This window comes from Rhipicephalus microplus, chromosome 2 (assembly GCF_043290135.1).
Source record: "Rhipicephalus microplus isolate Deutch F79 chromosome 2, USDA_Rmic, whole genome shotgun sequence".
NCBI lineage: Eukaryota > Metazoa > Arthropoda > Arachnida > Ixodida > Ixodidae > Rhipicephalus > Rhipicephalus microplus.
The window spans coordinates 130702815-130724139 of record NC_134701.1 but is presented as its reverse complement, the minus strand read 5'-3'; the positions used below and the strand labels follow the sequence as shown (position 1 = coordinate 130724139).

At 47.5% G+C, this 21325-nt stretch overlaps 1 protein-coding gene across 2 annotated transcripts in view; it reads left to right on the top strand.

The window, feature by feature from the left end:
* The window catches only part of LOC119170731 (1-acylglycerol-3-phosphate O-acyltransferase PNPLA3), a 60730-nt gene extending 40903 nt beyond the window's left edge, over positions 1 to 19827 (top strand). The window contains exons 2-9 of one of the 2 annotated variants that reach the window (XM_075886800.1): positions 4730 to 4962; positions 12277 to 12342; positions 12433 to 12582; positions 13227 to 13344; positions 13836 to 13859; positions 14728 to 14907; positions 16390 to 16525; positions 18054 to 19827. In XM_075886800.1, coding sequence (XP_075742915.1) covers positions 4730 to 4962; positions 12277 to 12342; positions 12433 to 12582; positions 13227 to 13344; positions 13836 to 13859; positions 14728 to 14907; positions 16390 to 16525; positions 18054 to 19185 — 2039 coding nt within the window. In that variant the 3' untranslated portion in view covers positions 19186 to 19827. The remainder of the gene's footprint in view (positions 1 to 4729; positions 4963 to 12276; positions 12343 to 12432; positions 12583 to 13226; positions 13345 to 13835; positions 13860 to 14727; positions 14908 to 16389; positions 16526 to 18053) is intronic. The other variant, XM_037421980.2, reaches the window with a different exon arrangement.
* The last annotated feature ends 1498 nt before the right edge of the window (positions 19828 to 21325 follow it).

Genomic DNA, 21325 nt, shown 5'->3' with positions numbered 1-21325 from the left:
GTGGTGGCGCGTGTTACGTTATCTGATGACACATTTACCGGGTCCCTACGCGCGCCTGCGTCGTTGAATTTCGCCCGAGCGATAACCAAAGTGGCGTGATCACGTTAAGGCGTCCTACATTTACCACGACGAAACCAGTTTTTCTACTGGCACTTCTGTATACGCGAGTGGTCACGGCAGTTGCTTTTACGGGAACTGAAAGACCCGTTCGCGACAGAACGTCCGAGGCATGCATGAGCATTGGCAATGCTTGGAGCTGTGCGCTGGCTACACGGGCAGCGTATATTATATTCTTGGGTTCAAGGTCGTTACAGGAATCCAGATTTTGCGTGAAATGCTATGGGTGCTCTTATGACAGTGAAGTGATCGATATACCACACTGGAAGCTTGGCCAGAATATTCCGTGCAGCGACAGGTTCACAAGGATTAGCAACTGTTTCTGTAGTGCTCGTTCATTTCCTCGTCACGTCATGATGGGGTCGTGTTAATTTGCGCCAAACGAGTTAGCTGTACTCTGCGGGAGCTGCTTGCGCTAAGTGTTACGAGTGAATATGACGCAACAATTTCTCCTAGCGGTGTTGTCAGTTAATGTATAGACAGGGCAGGGCACATACTGACCACATAATTTCGCTTTCTTCCATGCTTACTTGTTTGAACACTTCGGGCATATTCGGTATCTTCACTTTCAAAACAAAAAGTAAAAAAAAAAAACGCATACCGCGCTCCGCTGACGTGGCCGAATTAAGAGATGGTGAGTGGCTTGAAGCCAGGGAGGTGATCAGAGTACCAAATTTAATACCACTTTTTTTTTTCGGTACCGTTAGCCGCGGGAGACATATTGGAGGACTGTAGGAACACTGCTGCTCGAAACCGCGAAGCAGGACAATGTTTCGCTGGGAGCGGCTTGTTTTCGCCACGTCATTAACACAGTGAGTGCGTGTGCGGGAGCAATGTTTGGTCGTACTTGGTGACATGCATTGAGCCGCACTGAATAACAAGAACAACGGGAGTTCATCACGCGTTTCGCCGTACAACAGTACACGTAGAAAAGAGGCCGCTTTGAGCTCTACCAACATGGCTCGGCCGAAATGACAAAGAGAGAATCCGTGGGAAGAAAGGGTTTGCAGGGAGGCGCCAGCCAGTCTGGCGTAGCAGTGGCGCGATCTTTTCTCCGCCAGAGCGGCGGCGATAAATCGCCTACGTAGCGACGCGTGCCACAACAGTGAAGAGAGATAAAGTGCAATGCGGACGCCGCTCGAGCCAGAGATAAGCGACGAAGAGTGAGAGTATATTGAAGGAATGTGAGCAGAGATAGCGGAAAGGGCGTCACACTCGCACCCTTCGTGAGAGCCACTGCGGGACGTCGGCGGTGTGAAGACGCCCCTTCACTCGAGGAAAAGTGGGTGAGTGGAGTGAAGCGGTCGAGTGCGTTTGTACGCACCGATAAGAGGGAGAGGGGGCTGAAGAGTCACTTAGGGATAGTGTGCTTGTAGTGGAGTGATTGCGCTCGCCAACTGAAGAAGAATGAGTTCGTTTCGATTACGAGAAGAGCCGGCACGCGGGTTTTGCTGACGTTTTCGAAGATAAAACCGACGAAAGGTTTGGGAAGATGTTTTGTGAACCGTTGATCACCGCTTCCGAGACCTGGCTGTGATGGACTCCTTTGGACTTCGTCTCGACTCTGGGAAAGTGTTGCAGTAGCGTTTATTCTAAGGTTAACGTAATTCGCGTTTCCTTCCTTCGAACCCTCATGCAGTCACTTTATGAAACTTGGTCCTTTCAGCATGTTCAAAAGGAGCGACAACTGCAGGAACATGAAATGAGATGACTGCACGGATGGAAAGATTGTCCCTCCTAGTGACTCATAACCGGTCCTGTTTTTATCGTGACAAGTGGAGATACATTTTATTTATTCATTGAATATCGCGAAATTAGCCTGTGGTGTCACCTGGTGGCAGATATGTCAATTATCCGATGTGCCCTGTCATGTGACCGTAAATTAGCGTACGTGGCCTACAATTTCCCGGTTAATATTGTGTGCTTCTTTATAGCAAAAGATGTTACTTCATAAATACGTACATGTATTTGCGTAAATAGTACGCATTAAAATGGCGCTGCTTTCGCCTGAAGTAATGATCACATCCTCGTCAGCGCGTCTTGCACAACTTTTCTGCACGCTCATGGAACCGTGCACGCAGTTTTAGGGTCGACGTCGTTTTTCGGCAATTTGTCTCAGAAATGGTGCGTACTGCTAGTCGCAACGGCCGCGCGTATGCGCTGTGATGTTATCGCTGACTTGGCTTGGCTCGTGTGCTGAGAAAGTAATGACGATGGGACAAACCGTCCACGACACGGGCGCAGCAATATTGGGCGCAGGTGCACGCAACGAGGTACAAATACAAAGAGGCTGAGCCTCATCGTCTCATGATATTCGAAAATAGTTGTAAAATTCAGAATAAGCTTGGTTCAACACAATTACCGGAACTCCTGAGAAAGCAGAACAACTACAGCATGCAGCAGTCGCCAGGAAGGCTACCGCCATCGCTATCAATTCTCAGCGTTGCTGAACGAAAAGGGTTCATCCGTGTTCAGAGCCTTTTAGTTCGAAAAATACTGCTTATAAAATGATTACGTGCTTTTGGAATTAACTTCTGCAGGTATGAACACTGTACATTGGGTAAGCTTTCTGTCGCGCCGGAAAAAAACTGGGCCGAGGAAAAAAAATCAGTTATCTGCATTCTGCGCCTCCCATCCCCTCTTGGTTCTTTAGTTTAAACGCAACATCACCTTCCACATTTGCAGGTGTTGACGTTTAGGGTGACGGATTTCATCAAGTTTTCAACATTGGCACTTCTAAATGGCGTTGAGCTTCACTCGCGTAAACATGCAATAAAGCCAACCGTTTGAGCTAACACGCATAAGTACATACCATTCTCTATAACTATTCATGTATTGTTTTGACTTCGCTGTCACGGCCGTATCAATTCCGAAGATATGGTCCCAATAATGTTGTTTTCTTTTTATTTGCACTGCCAGTGAAACTTGTTTCTTCTATAAACGGTGACGCAGATGTTAACTGGAGGCGCCGTATGAAGAACAAGCACAGCCGTCGAAGTATTCTATCCCGCATTTCTGTTCGCTTTCATGTGTTGGCTCTTTGAGAGAAAATAAACCGTTACAAAACAGTCTGTCAGGTTAGTCCTACTAACTGTAAAACAATACCATTTTTTATTATTGAGCACATTTCCGTTAAAACACCATCCCGTACGCACGCTTCAAACGGGGTACCGAAACCCTTTCGGCCCTTTGTTTTCTCACGGAATCTCTGAGCCGGTGATCTGATGGTGTGAGGCACGCGCATTCGGCCGAATCGCGGAAGTTCAGCGCAGGCGTCGCGGGTCAGATGAAGTGCACGCGGTCTGTGTGTACGTGACTTTCTTCTTTAAATATTATTACTTCCTTCCTTTGTTTCTTTATCGAAGCTCTCTCACTTCCCTACATACTCCCGTGCACTCTTAATTGGCCATTCTTTTTTCCGAGAGCCCTGGTGGGGGCTTGCGCAGTTCCACTGAACTACTCACTCACTCACCGAGGTATATACGTGCATCACTGTGTCGTACGGCTGCCCGCTACCGCGAGCGGGGTGCGTTGTGCAAAAGGGCGATCAATGCGTGCCGTGGTGTTGCCGTGTTTTTTTTATATATATATACGAAAGAAATATGAAAGTGACGTAATATAAAATAAATTATTGATTTAACCTGCCCAGGAACAACCATAAAGTCTTTGTGCAGGCGCGCGCAAACAATTCTACAATGAAAAATAAACTACACTATACAGACAGTTAAAAAAATCAAATGAAGAGAGCCAAAACGCGCAGACAAAAAGAAATCAGCGCGAAATGGGATGAACAAAAAAGAGAATATGAGAATCGTGGAATGGGAGCGAGAAACAATGTGGAATACACACATTTATGCGGAAGCCTTCCCGAAAGACCGACAAGGGAAGAATCTGTATAATAATAATAATAATAATAATAATAATAATAATAATAATAATAATAATAATAATAATAATAATAATAATAATAATAATAATAATGCTGGCGAGGGCTACGCATTATCAAGTCATTAATGTAATAGTAATCAAGTTAGCATTTTGTTTCCCGGAGAGGTACGATGTTGTTTTTCAGAGTCCTCTGACACGTCCAGTTTCTTTACTCGCAGTAACTGCTGTTGCTATTTTTTACGTTTTCCTCGTCGACGCGCCATATGCTCCTGGTCGGTCCCGTTTTACATGATTCAATTGCGGAAACGTGCTACTCCACATTTGTGAATCGTCGTTACATAGTGAACTTGCCTTGTCCCTCTTACTTTCGGTCGACTGAGTATGCTCGCCGTAACTCGTCACTAGAAATGACCATTGCTCCATTTGTTTTATTAACATTCATGTTTCTCCATGTTGTGGTTGTGCATCCTCGAATCCCTTGTCCTACCTTCCGCTGCAGTAAAGAAGGTTACTGCGAATTAATGGATCACTGGCTGTTCTGCGACCTCGCATGCACGCTTGCATACTTTCGCTATTTTCCCTTCACACCCTGCTTCTTAAGTGCAGTGTGTACAATGAATGCCGCCTCTCGTTTAGATGGTACCCTTTCCTGCCTCATTCTTTCTCTCTTCGTTATTCGCGTCGTCTCATAACCAATATATCTTTATTTCTCTCTCTCTCCTAGGCGAGACGACGACGTACGTTCTGCGCGTGGCCGTGCGTGCCCGCCAGCGTGCCCTGGGTCCCCTCCACCCGGGCTTCGACATCAACGGCATCATCCACGACGGCCTGTGCAAGCTGCTGCCGGATAACGCGCACAAGCTGTGCAGCGGACGACTGCACGTCTCCCTCACCCGGGTGTCCGACGGCAAGAACGTGCTGCTCTCGCAATTCGAGTCACGGGAACACCTCGTCGAGGTAAGTGCACGAACGGCGCGCTCTCAGCACACAAAGTTTCGTTGCTAAACATCACAATGGTAGGAATTGTGTGCACGACTTACTTTCTCTTAAAATGAATTGTCGAGTCGACGCGGTGGTCTAGTGACTAAGGTACTCGGCTGCTGACCCGCAGGGCGCGGGTTCGAATCCCGGCTGCGGCGGCTGCATTTCCGATGGAGGCGGAAATGTTGTAGGCCCGTGTGCTCAGATTTGGGTGCACGTTAAAGAACCCCAGGTGGTCGGAATTTCCGGAGCCCTCCACTACGGCGTCTCTCATAATCATATCGTGGTTTTGGGACGTAAAACCCCACAAATCAATCACAAATCAATCAATTAAAATGAATTGTCGAGTCGTCGTCGTCTCCTCCTGGTGACATGAACATATAACGAACGCTAGTGTGGGAGTATCAGTACTGCACGTTACTACGACAGGTACGTACCATGAAACGTTCAGCACATTCATCTGGAGAGCTTATCAGTATCAACAATGCATGCCTGCTGCATAGCTCGGAGTTATCTTCGAAAGGCCTGTTTAAATGAAAAGTGGCATACGAAGCCGAGCAGAGTGAAAAAAAAAATCTACGCCTGAACCCTCCACTCCCGGCATTCTCAGCGCACCCCCCCCTCCCCGTGCCAACGTTCGCGATATCATGACTGTTGCGTGATGTTTTATGGATTACGTCTTTCTTGCGTCTTCCTACACCACCCCTCCCCCCCCCCTTTTTTTTCTTTTTGCAGAGACGTATGGGCAACGTTGTACTGCATAGAAGGCTTCAGTCACTGAAAAATCGTGCCCCTATAAGTTTACGTTTTGGTTTACGCTATCTGTCGACGACAGGCCGTAAACCGCTAGAGCGAGGTGAGGAATCGCGGTCTCTGATTGATCGCGTGTTTAGAGGCGCTCAAGCTGATAGCAAAAGAAGGCGACAGGGCCGCTGTGTTATCTGCGTCGACCCAACAGTCGAGCCTCTGTGCAAGCACGTGAGCGATAAGGGCGCGAAACAAGCTGATAGTTGCGCAGCATTAGCATGACGGTGCATCTATACAGAACTCCCTGCAATCGTGTATGCCGCACAACGTGGGTCCAGTGGCGGCATAATTGACGTCACTAATTCAAAACCTTATATGCCACTTTGTGCGTTGTGTCGCTCCAAACGACGGCAACGCTTGCCAACGATGTATATTTCACACATTGCGCTGTCTTACAGAAAACGGTAATGATGCTGCGTGAGAATGTGGTTATAGTCTCTCTGTTGCGGCACATACATTTCCTCTTTTTCTTTTGGGACTTTGTACCAATGCAATAATGATGATGAATCAACTTTTAATATAGGCCCAACACTGTTGGTGTAGTGCACGCATACACCAGACCTACAAAGTAGTTCTAAGAGAGAAAGGAAGAGAAAAGTGAGCCCCGTAACTGTCTGCTGATTTAGTGAGTGACACCTCAACAGTAGCTCACAAGGGATGGTGGTGAGGAGGGATTAAAAGGATAGGAATAAAGGTGTAGAGAGAGAGAGAAAGAGGGATAAGGTAAGCCATAGAGCGAAGACATATCGAGGGGATAGGAAAGATGGAAACACGTTCACAGGAGTCCGAGGACGGGGCACCACTTGCGAGAGCTCTTGTCGGCGTCAGGAGATGGCGTATAGGGCAAGTCCAGTATGTCAGAGCTACGCTGTCGTCGGAGATCGGCGTCAGGAGATGACGTAGGGCGAGCCCAGTCGGCCAGAGCTACGCTGATGTCGGAGATCGCGAGGGCACAGCCGGTCGGCACGGAATCCAGCGAGCGAGTTCCCACACCAGACCTAGTTGCGGAACGCGTATGTACCCAACGCGTATGTACCTGGTCCCTGTCTGTCAATGCGAGCTGAGTCATTTGGGCGGGGCTGGGTAACAATGTCTTTTATCGCTCACGGAGTGTTGGGGGGAAGTAAAAAGGGGAGGGGGTCTCGAGTTTCCTGCTCTTTGTCAGAATGTGCGGCAGGGTGTCATGCTCTCTTTTGCAAATTGGACAAAGCGTTTCGTGTTCCGCAGGGTACATGCGGTTCAGCAGCACCGCACTGCTAGAAGCCCCATAATGAGAGTTGAGAGCTAATATCGACGGCACCGGTTCGATTCCCGCATTGCTACCGCAATTCGATTCGGGCGAAATGCACAGAACACAGCCGCAAGCAGTAGGTTCAGGTTGATTATAGATATGTGGAGTTTAACGTCCCAAAAACGATAGGTTCAGGTGGTCGAGGTTATAGTCCGGAACCTTGCACTACGTACGGCCTTCATCGTAGTCGCGTAGTCGTTTTGGTACTCACTGCGATAATGAGAGCGCACGCACTCGGATGTTAGCAAACCCAAACACACGTGGGCCACACGGAACGCGCTCGTCATGTGTTTAGAGTGCTCTGTTTGGTCACTGTCACGCGGCGTCATTGTTTTCTTAAAAGGCCGCCCGCTTCCGAAAGACAGCGTGTGCAACTGATGCGGCGTGAAAGCCTTTCTTTTTTATCTGTGCTCATATCGTTCAGATAAGGTCGTAAGTGTCTTGCCTTCGAAAACTGCATGATGTAGAAGCCTTGGTATATAGCGTTCGAAAGGCGCGCGGGATAGTAGCAGACAATTTCGCTTGGTAATGAATTGAAAGGGAAAGCTGCTATGGACCCTTTCACTGTTTACAAACACACGCCCTTGGTGACATCTGGTTTCATCCACAGATGTGCCATAATAATAGCATCGGTGGACATGAAGAGCTTTAGAAAATAGCCTGCTCGTTTTTTACACTTTTATTCCCTTATTTGGCAAAAGATATTCAAATAGATCTTCTTTTGATTGATATGTAGGGTTTAACGTCCCAAAACCACCATATGATTATGAGAGACGCCGTAGGGGAGGGCTCCGGAAATTTTGACCATCTGGGGTTCTTTAACGTGCACCCAAATCTGAGCACTCGGGCCTATACAACATTTCCGCCTCCATCGGAAATGCAGCCGCCGCAGCCGGGATACGAACCCGCGACCTGTGGGTCATCAGCCGAGTACCTTAGCCACTAGGCCACCGCGGCGGGGCTAGAAGTTCTTTTGAGATACATAAAAAAATGTAAGAAATTCCCTTGAAGTTAACGCGCGTTCCTTTATGTGAAAAGCTAATTAGAGACTTTCCTTACACTTGAAAAAAAAAAAAACTTAAAACATGCTTTGAGTGTCGACGTTAGGAGCTGGTAAATGAGGTGACAGGAAGTTTTTTGGGGTACGACGCTTGTGACCTTGAAACCGTCTATACATCTGCACGCGTATTCTCATGCGCCAAGTAGTCTGCTGTGGCGCGCGCCCACAATATGCGGGTGAGGGACAATTGACAGTTGACAAGTGGATGGATGAATAGATGCAAAGCTTTACTGAAAGTCCTGGTGTGCACGACTGAGCGGGCCGCGATCCCACGTTGAAGACAGTCATGACCAAGCCCGACTGCCGCATCGTGGGCTCTCTGAAAAGCCCACGGTTGAGCCCCGGCATCTTTTGATTGCGGAAAGCCACTTGACTTCATTCGTTTGGGTCGTACCGCATAATGAGTGGCTGCGCATGTGGTCTATAAGCTGGCGAAGTCGTTTGTGGTGCCTGCAAGAGCTGTTCGGATTAGTGTTGGTATAAATGTATAGGCTTAAGAAGCTAGGCCGGGAATTACGAGCCCGTCTGCACTATAATCTGAGAGCCAACGCCCCGAGCTCTGTTTGGCACCTTGCGAGGAAGGGCAAAGACTCTCCTGCCGTAATTGATCAAGGCTGCGTAAGGGCTGAGTAATTGATCAAGCATTTATTTAACGTGCCCAAACTAACACCCTTGCAATGCCTGTGTGAACGTTGGCGCAGGCGCACATTGAGAAAATGATTACTAAGGAAGAAATTGCGACAAAATGCGTGACTTTTGAAGAAAACACAATCTAAGCATAGTGACGTGAACAGTGCATGCATGCATGCATACATACATACATACATACATACATACATACATACATACATACATACATACATACATACATACATACATACATACATACATACATACATACATACATGAACACAAAGAAAGTTAGTTCGCACACAACGCGAGATGTGTCGAAATTGTAATAATAAAGAAATAAAAAAATGATAATAGTATGATTGTTGAGAGTTAGAGATTCTGGGAACGAGCCTCGACTTCTCGCGAATGTGCATTCGGTAAAGAGCTGTAAGACTGTCTGTGGCCGTGCAACATCGCACAGCGAGAAGAAAAAAAAATAATAATAAAATAAAATTAGCCACCACGGCTTCGTACTACCGTCTTGAGCTCCTTTGACGAAGCGTGTGACGAGTGTGTCGTATGATCGCCTCTTGACGGTGACCAGACCGACGTTTCTTCCAGTCGGCCTGTCTTCCTTTTTTTCAAGGCTCTTTTCTGTCGTCGGCGTAAAAGGCAGCAGCCACGTCGCGAGAGCCTCGCGCGTGTCCGTTTTACGTTGCTTTTATTACGATCGCCAGGAAGTGACGGGCGTAGAATACCGCATAGCACGGCGTTCAGGTTACGTAATCATTCCCGATCATCTTCCGTACATATTTCTTTTTAAGTTTTTTTTACAAATCGCGAAAGCCGTCACGCAGGTGTGCGGCCAATCATGCGGTTATTTTTTTTTTTCCTGTCGTTTCTTTTCTTTACGTCCTCTTCAGCGCCATCCTAGATACAAGTGCACTCCGCGGCGTGCAATCTTCAATAAAAGAGAGAGAGAGAAAGAACGGAGGATAGGCAGGGATGTTAACTATTGACTATACGTCCAGCTTGATGCCCTGCAAATGGAGAGGGTAATAAGTGGGTGAAGAAAGAGAACAGTCAGTGCACACAACCTTTTGAAACGCACGTAGCGCAGCATATCAGGAGGGCTCGCGTGGCTTGATGAGCTGAGAGGCCAGGCTCGCAACATCTTTTCTTCCGCAAAATACCCCTAATCGAATGTTAACTATAAAGCGCTTTCACGGTGCTGCTCAGAAAATGCGTCGCTGTCTGGCAAGGCTCGTTTGTTTTTCCTTTTTTTCCTTCCTTTTGCCATCTACGCGCTCATATAGTGTTTACATGCCTACATTATACATTATATTTACATGCCTACATTATACATTATAATTTTACATTATAGTTTTACATTGTCCTCGCTCTACTGAAGCATATTTACGATCATTTTATTTTCATTCCGACTCTTGCCCTGTAGGAATTTACGCGTAAGTTCAATAAGCAAATACTTCGACTCTTTACACCCCGCGGTCGCCTCATTTATCAATATTATACGGAAAAGCTGCAATAAATACGCCTGGTGCAGATCATCTGCCCGCGAAATACGTGTCGCACTTCGATGCATGTGTCCGTCACTGCTTTCAGGCCAACTGCGATTGCAAACACAGTATAGATGCTCTTCAAGCGCATGTAAAACTTCCTTCATAGCAATCGTCCATGAAATTCATTTGTACGCAAGTTACACCCGTAAACGTAGACGAGGGGAATAGCTATACGGAGACTTCGCTGTACGTCCGCCACAACAGGAGGCACGTATAAATGTTGACAAGTCCTTCAAATCTTCGCCTGACAAACACTAAACGCACTCTCTCCTTATAGCCTCCACATAGTTGCGAGTTGTTATTAGTTGCATATATCTCGGGAGGTGTGTTTTAAATGGGTACATCTGATGTGCCTTCGTCGTGTTCGGCAATTAGTTCAGGTTTAGCATGATAAGCGCGCGTACGCGCTGTCTAGAGACACGGATGCCATGATTTCATTATACAGTCGTGCGTATAACCGGCAGCGCCGTTTAGCACATGCATGTTAGTCGCCATCGCGTAGTGACACAGGCAGGACAGTGGATAAAGCCGCGTAGTTTAGCCTTCTCGGACTTCATTCTGCCATGTTTGAAGACATGCTTTACCACTCGGCCACTCTCCCAAACATCGATAATACGCGACATTCACGCGCAACTCCGCGCATCGGCCCGTTTGTCGATCTTGACCTATATATTGCAGCGTCAGGTGGCCTTATATACCTGTGTTTTGTTTTTCCTTGAGGTTTGTCGATTCGCTCGCAGACGAAGTTATAAGACGGCGGCAAAAGCGCACATTTACATGTTTAAACCTTAATACTGCACTCTTTTTTTTTCTTTTGTTTTAACACACCTCCCCTCTGCAATGCTTCCGTTGTGATAGATGGTGTACAGAATGAAATAAATAAATTACTGGTAGTCCTCCTGGAGATGATGTATGGCGTTGTTTCGTTAAGCGCATCGTTGGAGGTTCGATTTCCTCCCAGCCTGGGCTGCCGCATTTCGATAAAGCGGAAATGTATAAACATACCTGTGGTCAGACATACGTGTGTAGCCCCGCCTCGGTGGTCTAGTGGCTAAGGTACTCCGCTGCCGACCCGCAGGTCACGGGTTCGAATCCCGGATGCGGCGGCTGCATTTCCGATGGAGGCGGAAATGTTTAGGCCCGTGTGCTGATTTGGGTGCACGTTAAAGAACCCCAGGTGGTAGAAATTTCCGGAGTTCTCCACTACGGCGTCTCTCATAATCATATGGTGGTTTTGGGACGTTAAACCCCACATATCAATCAGACATACGTGTGTAAGATAAGGCAATCCGGGTGGTCAGAATGAACTGCGTAACTACCGCAATACATATGCAGCGTGTCCCATGATCGCATATCGTCGTTTTGGCACAAGCGACCGCGCCAGCTTCTTCCTTATTTTGGTCCGTATAAACTCTGCTATCACGCCACTCGGGGCGAAGAGTAGCGCGTAACAACATTAGCCGATCGTCTCCGCAATACCTAGTGTAGTAGTGTATATAGCTATAATAGTCACGTTCGAGTAATGGTGGTCTTATTGGTTCCCCCAAACATCGTGCAGTGCGCTTTTCCGTGTGCGCACATTACAACAAAAGAAGAGTGGCAGGAAAGGTCTGCGTGTATTCAAGGAGTCTCAAGTGTTGCGCAAGCCGTCATGCATGTGCACCGCGTTTCGTATACCGCAGCCATGCATGGTGGGCCGAATGAATAGAGAGCTTTAGATTTCGCGCCATGCGAGTGCTTGTTCCGTTTACGTAGGCGTGTGCTTTGGCACGTGTGCGTCTCGTATTGTCTATTAAATTGTACACCTCCCTATCTTTACATTCGCACACTTTTTTGGAACATGCCGTTAAACGTGTATGCATACAGCTAACTTCGCACAACAGATAAATCTGTACACATACCTGTCTATAAAGATCGCCTAATTTCGTTCTCGATTGCAGGCGCTGAAGTGCAGCTGCTTCATACCGTTCTACTCTGGCCTGAGGCCTCCGAAAATTAACGGAGTGGTAAGTTCAGCCTGCGGCGAAGACCGCTTTCGGTGCGTGCACCGATCGAGTGACATGCAGAGCTGACGTGCGTGGTGCGCATGATCGCAGGCGTACATGGACGGTGGCTTCAGTGACAACCAGCCGTCGCTGGACGAGAACACGGTGACCGTGTCGCCGTTCGCCGGCGACAGTGACATCTGCCCCATCGACGACTCTTACAACCTGACGCAGATCAACTTCAGCAACACCAGCATATCGGTGAGTGGGCCGAGACTGCGAGGGTGGCTAATCTGGGCGTGAGGGGCGCGCGAGATATTTTAAGAAGAAAAAAAAAAGCTTTCCTCAATTCAGTTGCATGACTTGACGCTTGCTTCTCCTTTAGTGACCGTGATTATTCCTAATAGTTGCACCTGTCAAAACATTTGAGCAAGTACAGCAGGTATATACGTAAACAGCATTCTATCCTGTCTACTTGTTTCCTGTGTCCTGTCTTTATTTGCGCTCTACTTTTATTTTTAGACAGCATGACTTGCGTTGAATCGATGCATGTTTGATTCGGCACCCGTGAAAAAACTTGCACGCCCGCGTCCCTGTATACATAAGTGCTTGGCTAAACATTCGCTAACATTAATGTTTGCTTAATCCCGTGTCGAAGATAAAAATTCGATTACTTCGGTGAAAAACCGAAAAGCGTTATGTTACAAATGTATACGATTAGTGGGATGTGTGCAGTTACCGCTTTATTTATTTCTTACGTCGCTTTAAATTCGAAACCTTATTCAATCGCTGGTGCAGTTCTTTCTTCCGTCCACAAGTGCGCATGCAGTATATGTGGCGCGTTGCATGAACGCACGAAGCGGACACTGAGATAAAAGCGACTGTTATCTATTCCTCTCGTGCAGATATGTCCGGGAAACTTGTACAGGGCTGCCCGTATCTTCTTTCCGCCCGACCCCGAGATACTTAGCCGAATGTGTCAGCAGGGCTTCGACGACGCTGTTCGCTTCCTGCAAAAGCACAGTAAGTTAATCGCATCGGCGTTTTGTTTGCTGTTCTTTGTAATCTCTGTTATCACTTTGTGACAGTGGCACTTTGTTGCAATGTGCTGTGGCCATTGCCAACAGGACGTCACCGTGTGCAGTGTACATTTGAGCTATCGCCAAGTCGAATGACAGTGCAATACGAGCAATCACAGCAGGCATTGATAAGCTGCTTGCTAAAACATTGCTTAAGGAAAAAAAAGAATTATCTCTGGTAAAGACATAGCTTGATAAATCCAACTCAGGTATGCCCTCCTTGAAGGTTATCACTCGTATGTCCTTATCTGCTTCAACTTACTGGCTTTCGTTTATTAGCCGTTCTTTTTGCAGCGAAAGCATAACGTAGGCATTGTGACGTCTGAGAAAGAATCGAAATCTTCTGTCATTGATGCCGTGCTTATATCGTGCCGCGTGGCTCGTCGGCTTTAACTTTTCTTTCCCTGCTCTTTCTTATCTCTCCGATACGAACAGCCAGCGTTCGGATGCTGAAATCAGGTAAAATTTCTATTTCACCGTTCCGCGACAGCGCCTGGGTCCGCGCCGAATTTCCACGTAACATCTCGGGACGCGTGCTCTCTCCCAGTGCTAGAAGGTAGTGCAGATATATATCCCCTATTCACATTTTTCCATCCGCCAGATTAATTATCAAGGTCACGATATCTATTGAAATATAAAGTGCACACTGCATTAATGCCCCTTCGTGGCATTAAAACGTTTCGCAACGGTGCATCTTTAAAGATAACCTCGGCAGGGAACACCGCTATGTCATGCTATGTCAGCCCTTTAGTGGCTGGTACCGCAAAGGAAACCACGTGTTGAGTGCGTGTTGCGGTTGAGATGGGGGCGGTCTGAAATCGAAACCATGCAGTGCGTATGGTAGTCAACTATAGGCGTAATGGCGAAGGCCAGTTTTTTGCACTACATCTGAATAGTCCTATATCAGCATACTTTTCAACAAGTACCGGTATAAAATCTATCTTAACCTCTCCTACCAACACTTATACAATGGCGTGTGATATATCTGACTGATATAAACAATAAAATACGTAAAGAAATAAAAAAATAAAATAAAAACTTAGCTTGACGAGTACGGATAAAGCCTGCTTCTTTGGCTATCGTTGCGCAACGTCTGTGAAATAGCCCGCGTCCCGTTGCGAAAACGACATTGTCATTCTTCAATCTCAATCCGACGACTGAGATATATGCCAAACTTTTTTAGATACCATTGCGGGTGCACTAATGGTCGTGTTACTGCTGACGTGGGGTGCTGCACATACTCTCGGGTACACTGAACGCACATACGTGTCACTCCGTTCATGCACTTTGACAGACCTGAACGAACCGTACCTTTCCCGTACTACAGACATGATCTCCTGCACCAGCTGCTTGGCGGTACAGTCAAGCTTCGTGGTGGCAGAACCTGAGTCGAGCCCCGATCTGAGCGCCGACTCGGACGCCGAGCAGGCATGTGACAACTGCCACAGCTGCAAGCAGCGTCAGCAGTTCGCCCTCACCGACAGTCTGCCCGAGACCATCGTTAGAGGTGAGTTGTGGTTTTCCAGCTTGACATTCGTATGCGGTGAATGCTGCAGCTTCCTAATTGCTGTCATAGGCGTGTTATCATCGCAATCTGTCATCGTAGCGACGACACCCTTTCTTCTCTTTCGATAGTCGAGTCCAAAACACAACATGCTTTACTGGGAACGAAAGTGAGAAAAATGAAGGGATCACGTGTATCTCACAATGAATGGCCTTGCCTTTGGTCGATGGCCGTGTGGGAACAATGACTGGACAGGTCTGACGGAAAAAAATATAGGGCAGACCTTGGCCTCCTTCCCTAAGGTTACTATGCGGGAGAAAGATAGACCCTGAGAAACGATTGAGTAAAAAGGGCGTCTTTTGGTCCCGCAACAATAATCTTGATCTATCTTGCGTTCCTTTGCTTGCATTATCGCTGCTTGCCCGGTACTTTCAGGTCACCAATGGTGTTATCAGCATTACATAGCACTCTTGATAGAAAAGTGGCCAGCGCCGACTTTTCAAGAAAGGAAGCGCAGGCAAGCCTGATGACGATTATTGCTGGACAAAAAGACACCCTCTTTACTCGATCTTCTTCTAGAATGTAGTGCCCTCATGCCCTTCTCCCCCATCACCGCGTGCTGCACGCCCATGATTGGTGAGGGTGCTATTCCGGCTAATAATGTAAAAAAAAAACATTGGCATTTTTAGATCAATAAAAAGGGCCATTGAGGGCTGAAAAAATGACGACATTCGACAATATTGCGGAATTTGGTAGCGTTCTTTTGTCTGTTGTGGCTTCGAGGTCACCAGTCAGATGGTGAAGGCATTTCATATGCTGTATATATAATCAAGGGACAAATACGTTCGTCACTGAGAGTGAAAACGTACTTTTTAGCCGATATTGGTGTGCTAAGGGCTCCCTGTAACATCATCTCTGATTGTACAGCATGTGAACACTTTTACTTAACCTTTCCTCGACACCCTCTGCATTCGCCATATAACTTGTCCTACACCAGCTCCAGTGGACTTCTTATAAATGGCTTCGTAAAAAACGTTTCTCTCTAACCTTAGAGTCTTCCTCCATTAAGGCATGACCTCCATGAAGCCTTGCTACCTTCAGCAGGAGGGCTGAGGGATGCAACTGGAAAGTTTCTGTGACAGCTGTTAAATATCTTAGTGCACCTCGTTGTTGTATTCAGTTATATACAAATTGGGCTGCATGATATTGGTAGCTCTTTATTGGCGTTTCAGTTGTGTGAGTATGTTGGGTGTAACAGAGGCTGGGTGTGGTTGTAGTTTTGTATTTTGTACTGCCCCGTTTATATTTTTTGTTTTTCGTTGTAAGAACTTGGAGTCTATATCTTGCGAAATTTCGTTTTATAAATTGGACACATGTAATTTTACCTAAATATGTTAGATATTCGCTCACGGAGCTGCGCAGTCATCGCGTTCAAGGTGTCCGCAATCTCATTTCTCACTCCCGCCCTCTTTGTTCTGTGTACAGCTATCCAAGATGCGTCTGACCAGCTAAACAAAGGAGTGATCAACTGGCTCTTCAGGCACCGCCCTATGAAGCTTCTCTCCATACTGACCATTCCATACGTGCTGCCCATCGACATTACCATCGTCGTTATTTGCAAGTAAGCATGAAAAAAAAGTTCAGCCTGTTCATCGCTCATTTTCCTGGTTCATAAATGCCGTGTGAGGTCGTCAATGTAGGCTACCCACATTTTTTTAAAGATGATAGTCTTTCTTGGGGACCTTCGACGGAAAAATTTTGGTCTGTATGTCTGTCTGCCTGTACATTTTTCTGTTCGTCTCCCCAAATGATATCTCAAACGACATCAAATGGCCAACCCCATTCGCAGCGCCCGCCAATATTGCTCAAGGTTTAGCATTCATAATTGTGTGATTGTCAATTAAAAAGTAACTATTGCGCATATCTGAGGCGCCATAACAACACTTCGAAGTTTTGTATGTCTGCCTTTATACTGGAAGAGGCACACACAAGTAACTCTAAGGAGAGTAGCGTTTATCGCGCTGCGCTAACAGTGCAACGCGATGCTCATAGAGGTGTTTCCAACGCTGTGCTACGACGTCACGGTGGTGGCATCTGCCCGTCGCTTTGCGTTCTACACCTTATCACCTCCGAAACTGGCGCGCATCTTTCTCCGCGGGCTGAGCACCTTCGTTTTCGAAGATAACTGCCAGATGGCGCTTGTGTCTAACGTGCCTCGATGCGCTCGTTTGCCTCCGCTACCCGCTCCAGTCACTCTAACGCAGCGCCTCCAGAATACCATTCACCGATTTTCTTGCGCAGAACATCAAATAAACGTTTTGTTCACTCTCTCCAGATGCAAGACTATCGTCTTTCGACTACATTTGCAGTTTAACATGCACATTTGGAACCATTTTTTCACTATGTTTACTTCCCTTGTCTCAACGGAAGGTTTTGTTTTTGAGAGGATGTTATCGCAGAGGTCTTGGAGTGAAAAGTGTGGAAGTATTTCGAATGATTAAAGTTAAATTTTCATGCTGTGATCGAGTGTTGTTCGTACTGCAGAAAAGAAGTCTGTTCAGTGGGGAAAAAAAAATCTCGGTGACTATAGTCTTAGCAGCTTATGAACTGGAGTTTGTTATATCTGGAATCACTGACTGTTTTAACAAATTCGATTGCTAACGTAATGTCTTCTCTCGCGAGTTGCTTACCATGGGTGCGTGATAGATGGTTAATGAACCCCGTTTACGACTTGTGTAGTTTGCTCATTGCACGCTGTTGCTGTAGGTTCGGCTTTCTTTACATTGTTTTGCTATGTTTGTATTAATCAGCTCTGGTTGTATGCAAAAGAGAAAAAGCCGGAGTTTCTCGTGGCCTCTTGCTTAATTTTCCTCGAATGTCATTTTGTAGTTAGAGAGATAAGGGAAACATTTGATGCGACTTTGCTACATAGCTTTGTTCTCTTGGCAAATTTTAGTAGCATGGTTTGCTGAACCCACTTCCGTGTGGTCGAAAGTGCGAGAAAAGTTAAACGCGAGGACATCTGCATTGTACACGCGCATATAGGCATATACGTTATCAGACGACGCATGGCGTATCTGTTCAGTATCAAGCGCTGTATTGCTTAGCCGCTTATCACGTCAGTTTCTCACTCGTGCTTCTTCTCGCAGGATGTGGCAACTGCTGCCCAAGATGCGCCGGGAAATCCGCCGCCGGCTCATGCGCACCCTGGGCTTGGCGCGCGACTTCACTTCCAAGTTGCAGAGCAAGCACCCGCTCTACAGCGCGCGATTCTCCTGCCAGCTTAACATCACCGAGTTTAACTACACGCCGGACGAACCGGAGCCTCGGTCTAAGACGCCGACCGGCCCTCCTCCGCGTCGTCTGCCGGCCCCGATGCTGAGGCATGACCTGCGCAGCCGTAGCCTCGAAGACCTGGTTCGCGGCAACCCCAGGCTGCAGCAGCGTCAGCGCGTGATGCAGCGCAAGTCGTCCTATGCGGGCATAGCGTTGCCCCGACGAACGGGCAGCGAGGACGCCACCGTGGTCAGCTCGCTCAATTTCGGCTTCACTATGAACCTGTCGGGAAGCGGCACCGCTGCTGGCGCTACCGCGGCTGGACCGCAGGGCCCCGTGGTTGGAGGACCCGTGGAACGCTGCCGCAGGCAGAGCGTCGTCGAGGCACTGCGAACCCTGAGTGAGGACCGCGAGGAAGACTCCACGGTCGACGCCATTGCGCTCACCAACCAGGCGCTCACCTGGGAGAAGGAGTGCATCGAGCGATGCCAGAGCAAGGAAGACGCCGACAAACTCGAACACATCTTGGACGTGACTCAGCAGAAGGACGCTCTCATGGCTTTCTACTACACGGACGCAGCGACACACCGGGTCCGCGTCACCGAGATATTCAACGTCACCGACTCGGCGTCCAACTCGAGAGCCTCTTCTTCTGCGTCGAACGTGAACGGAGACGGAGGCGCGCAGAAGAGGCGACTGGCGGTGGACACGTCCGGACCTGCGAGCTCGCGAAGGACGCCGCCGCCGCCGCTCCTGAGAATGTCTCCAGTGGACGAAGGGACGCCCACCGGTCTAGGACAGCCCCCGAGCTTTGAGGAGGGCCCGTCGACTGCCTCGTCGTCATTGACGTCATCGCCTTCTCTGACAGAGAGCGCGTGGAGCTCATCTGCTGAGTGCGCCGACGATTCGTCGTCGCCTTCGACGTCCGGACAGTCTTTCAAAGGCGATCATAAGGTGCCCCGCAGAAAGAACTCTGTCGCGCTCGTCAACTGTGGGGCTCGCTGAGTTCGTTGGTTTCGTGAGCCGGCAATTCATTCTCGGCATCGAATGGATTTTACTTCAGCCGCCAATGCTAGATGACTAGTAGGCCAAGCCTGTGGTCGAGTTCGTCAGCTGTGAAACTCGGTGATTGAACATTTGTGCGTACAGCATATGCCAAACTGTGTAATATAAGCAAGGTGCGGGTGCCACAAATATGTGCCACATTCTGATTTAGGATCTTAGCGTCTTGCTGTTTTCCCGCAGGAGCAAAAAAACACTCGTTATCTGCATTTTTATTTATATAGCCGTGCATTGGGAAAGTGCACGTTAATGCTTTTTTTTTGTTGTACTGTGAATGACTCTATGTACTTCTACAGCGAAGGACTTCTAGAACTCTAGGGCATATGTGACACACCCGAATGATTTTTTTTTCTTCATTGGACTAGTGTGCCAACGTGTGATGCAGAAGACATGCGTCGTTACTTTTCGGTGATCAAAAGATTGATAAAATTGCTCAAACATCAGCAGCTATTTGGCAAACATTTCACTGTTATGTTCCTTGGTTCTGAAGGACACCTCAGGATGGCTGTCCGAACCAAAGATCTCATGTTTATTTATTGCCATGAGTAAAGGTGTGGTAATGAATAAAGCTTATTACCAACCTGATGCACTTATTGTGTTGTATATGTGATTCCTTCCCCAGCACCGTTCATTTGTTCTCAGCACTTTCTAATGCACAACAAGTCTCGCCTGGTAAAGGACGCGGAAGAAACGGTATGCTGACACTTTCGGCTCATTGAGCTGGCATGCCGTAGATGGGCCAGTAATTGAGAGCTATAGGGTGATACAAGCACAGAGTTTCCTACACTAAAGGAAACTCTGGTGGTAGTCTCTATGGCAGCTGCAATGCATGGCGCTTCTACGAGCACGAATGATGGGTAGCATACAAAGTGGTCTAATCGTCGTACTTCTGGCTCCGTGTGTGTTCATATGGCTTAGAGCTGTTTTCTCACAAAACAACAATCGGCATATGATCAGCAGTTGCGCTTCACCACCTTATTTTTTTCCGCTTACTATTTCAAATAGGGTCATGAACTTCAAAAGGGTGCATTCGTTCCTCCAAAACAAAACCAAAACACAGCAATGAACAAAGTTACAAGTGCGATTTGCTGCAGGCATGTACAAAGACTAAGAAAATCCATGTACTACCCACCATTCCCATGACCACTGAACGATCCCAGCGCCAGAGTATACACTCTATAGTTAATTTTAGGAAACTCCATGAATACAGGATAGAGTGGCATATCGTAAAAACACTGTTTTATCGACGCCTTTATTCAGGTGAGTCGTGCGCTGAACTTGAATACCGCTCACAGCGATGGTAGTATACTGGTGAATAAGATTGAGAGTGAAAATATTCAGCTCATGCTTATTATATTGACGTGTCATCTTGTCATCTGTTTGAGAGACTGCCATCATCATAGTTCCCTGTGGCGTGGAAGCATTCAGCATAGCCACTAATTTAGCGGTGCAGTGCGCTGGATAACATATTTTAAAGCATGGCTGAACCACATTTTCAAGGAATCATCATTTAACTTAGCATCGCAATTTACTTCCCCAGGAATGGATCACTGCAGAAAATATTGACCACGGCGCCGACGCGTGGCGGCACCGCACGGCAGAAAGATGCGTCTGATGTATAATGGCGCTCTTGATTTATGTAAGCTGCCAGCCAATCGCAGCAATCTGCTGCATGACGACATGCAGCTGGCGCCGCGCCCACCAAAGCAAGGGAGGAAACGTGCCAGTGTATTAAGAGAGCGCGCTTGAAAAAAAAAAATCACCGATGATTACGACACTGCCAAATGCAAATTCTTAGCGCATTGGGCAAGGCCAACTATGTTTGACGTTTTGGCTTTTCGCAAGGTATTGAATACAAAGTGTGCACGTGCGTCAGGCAGCGCCGATTCGTCACTTCCGAAATGTGCCACCGACATGCCCGGGTACCTACTGACTCCGTGGCTGACCGCTGCCGTGTTGTTTCCTCATGCATGCGCCCGTTCAGTTTTGCCCAACGATGCAAGTTTGAGCAATTATCAGCTGCTAGTGAGGCAAGTTGATATAGGAGTCCACGAAGAGCGAGTAGAGCATCGGGGTGTTCTCT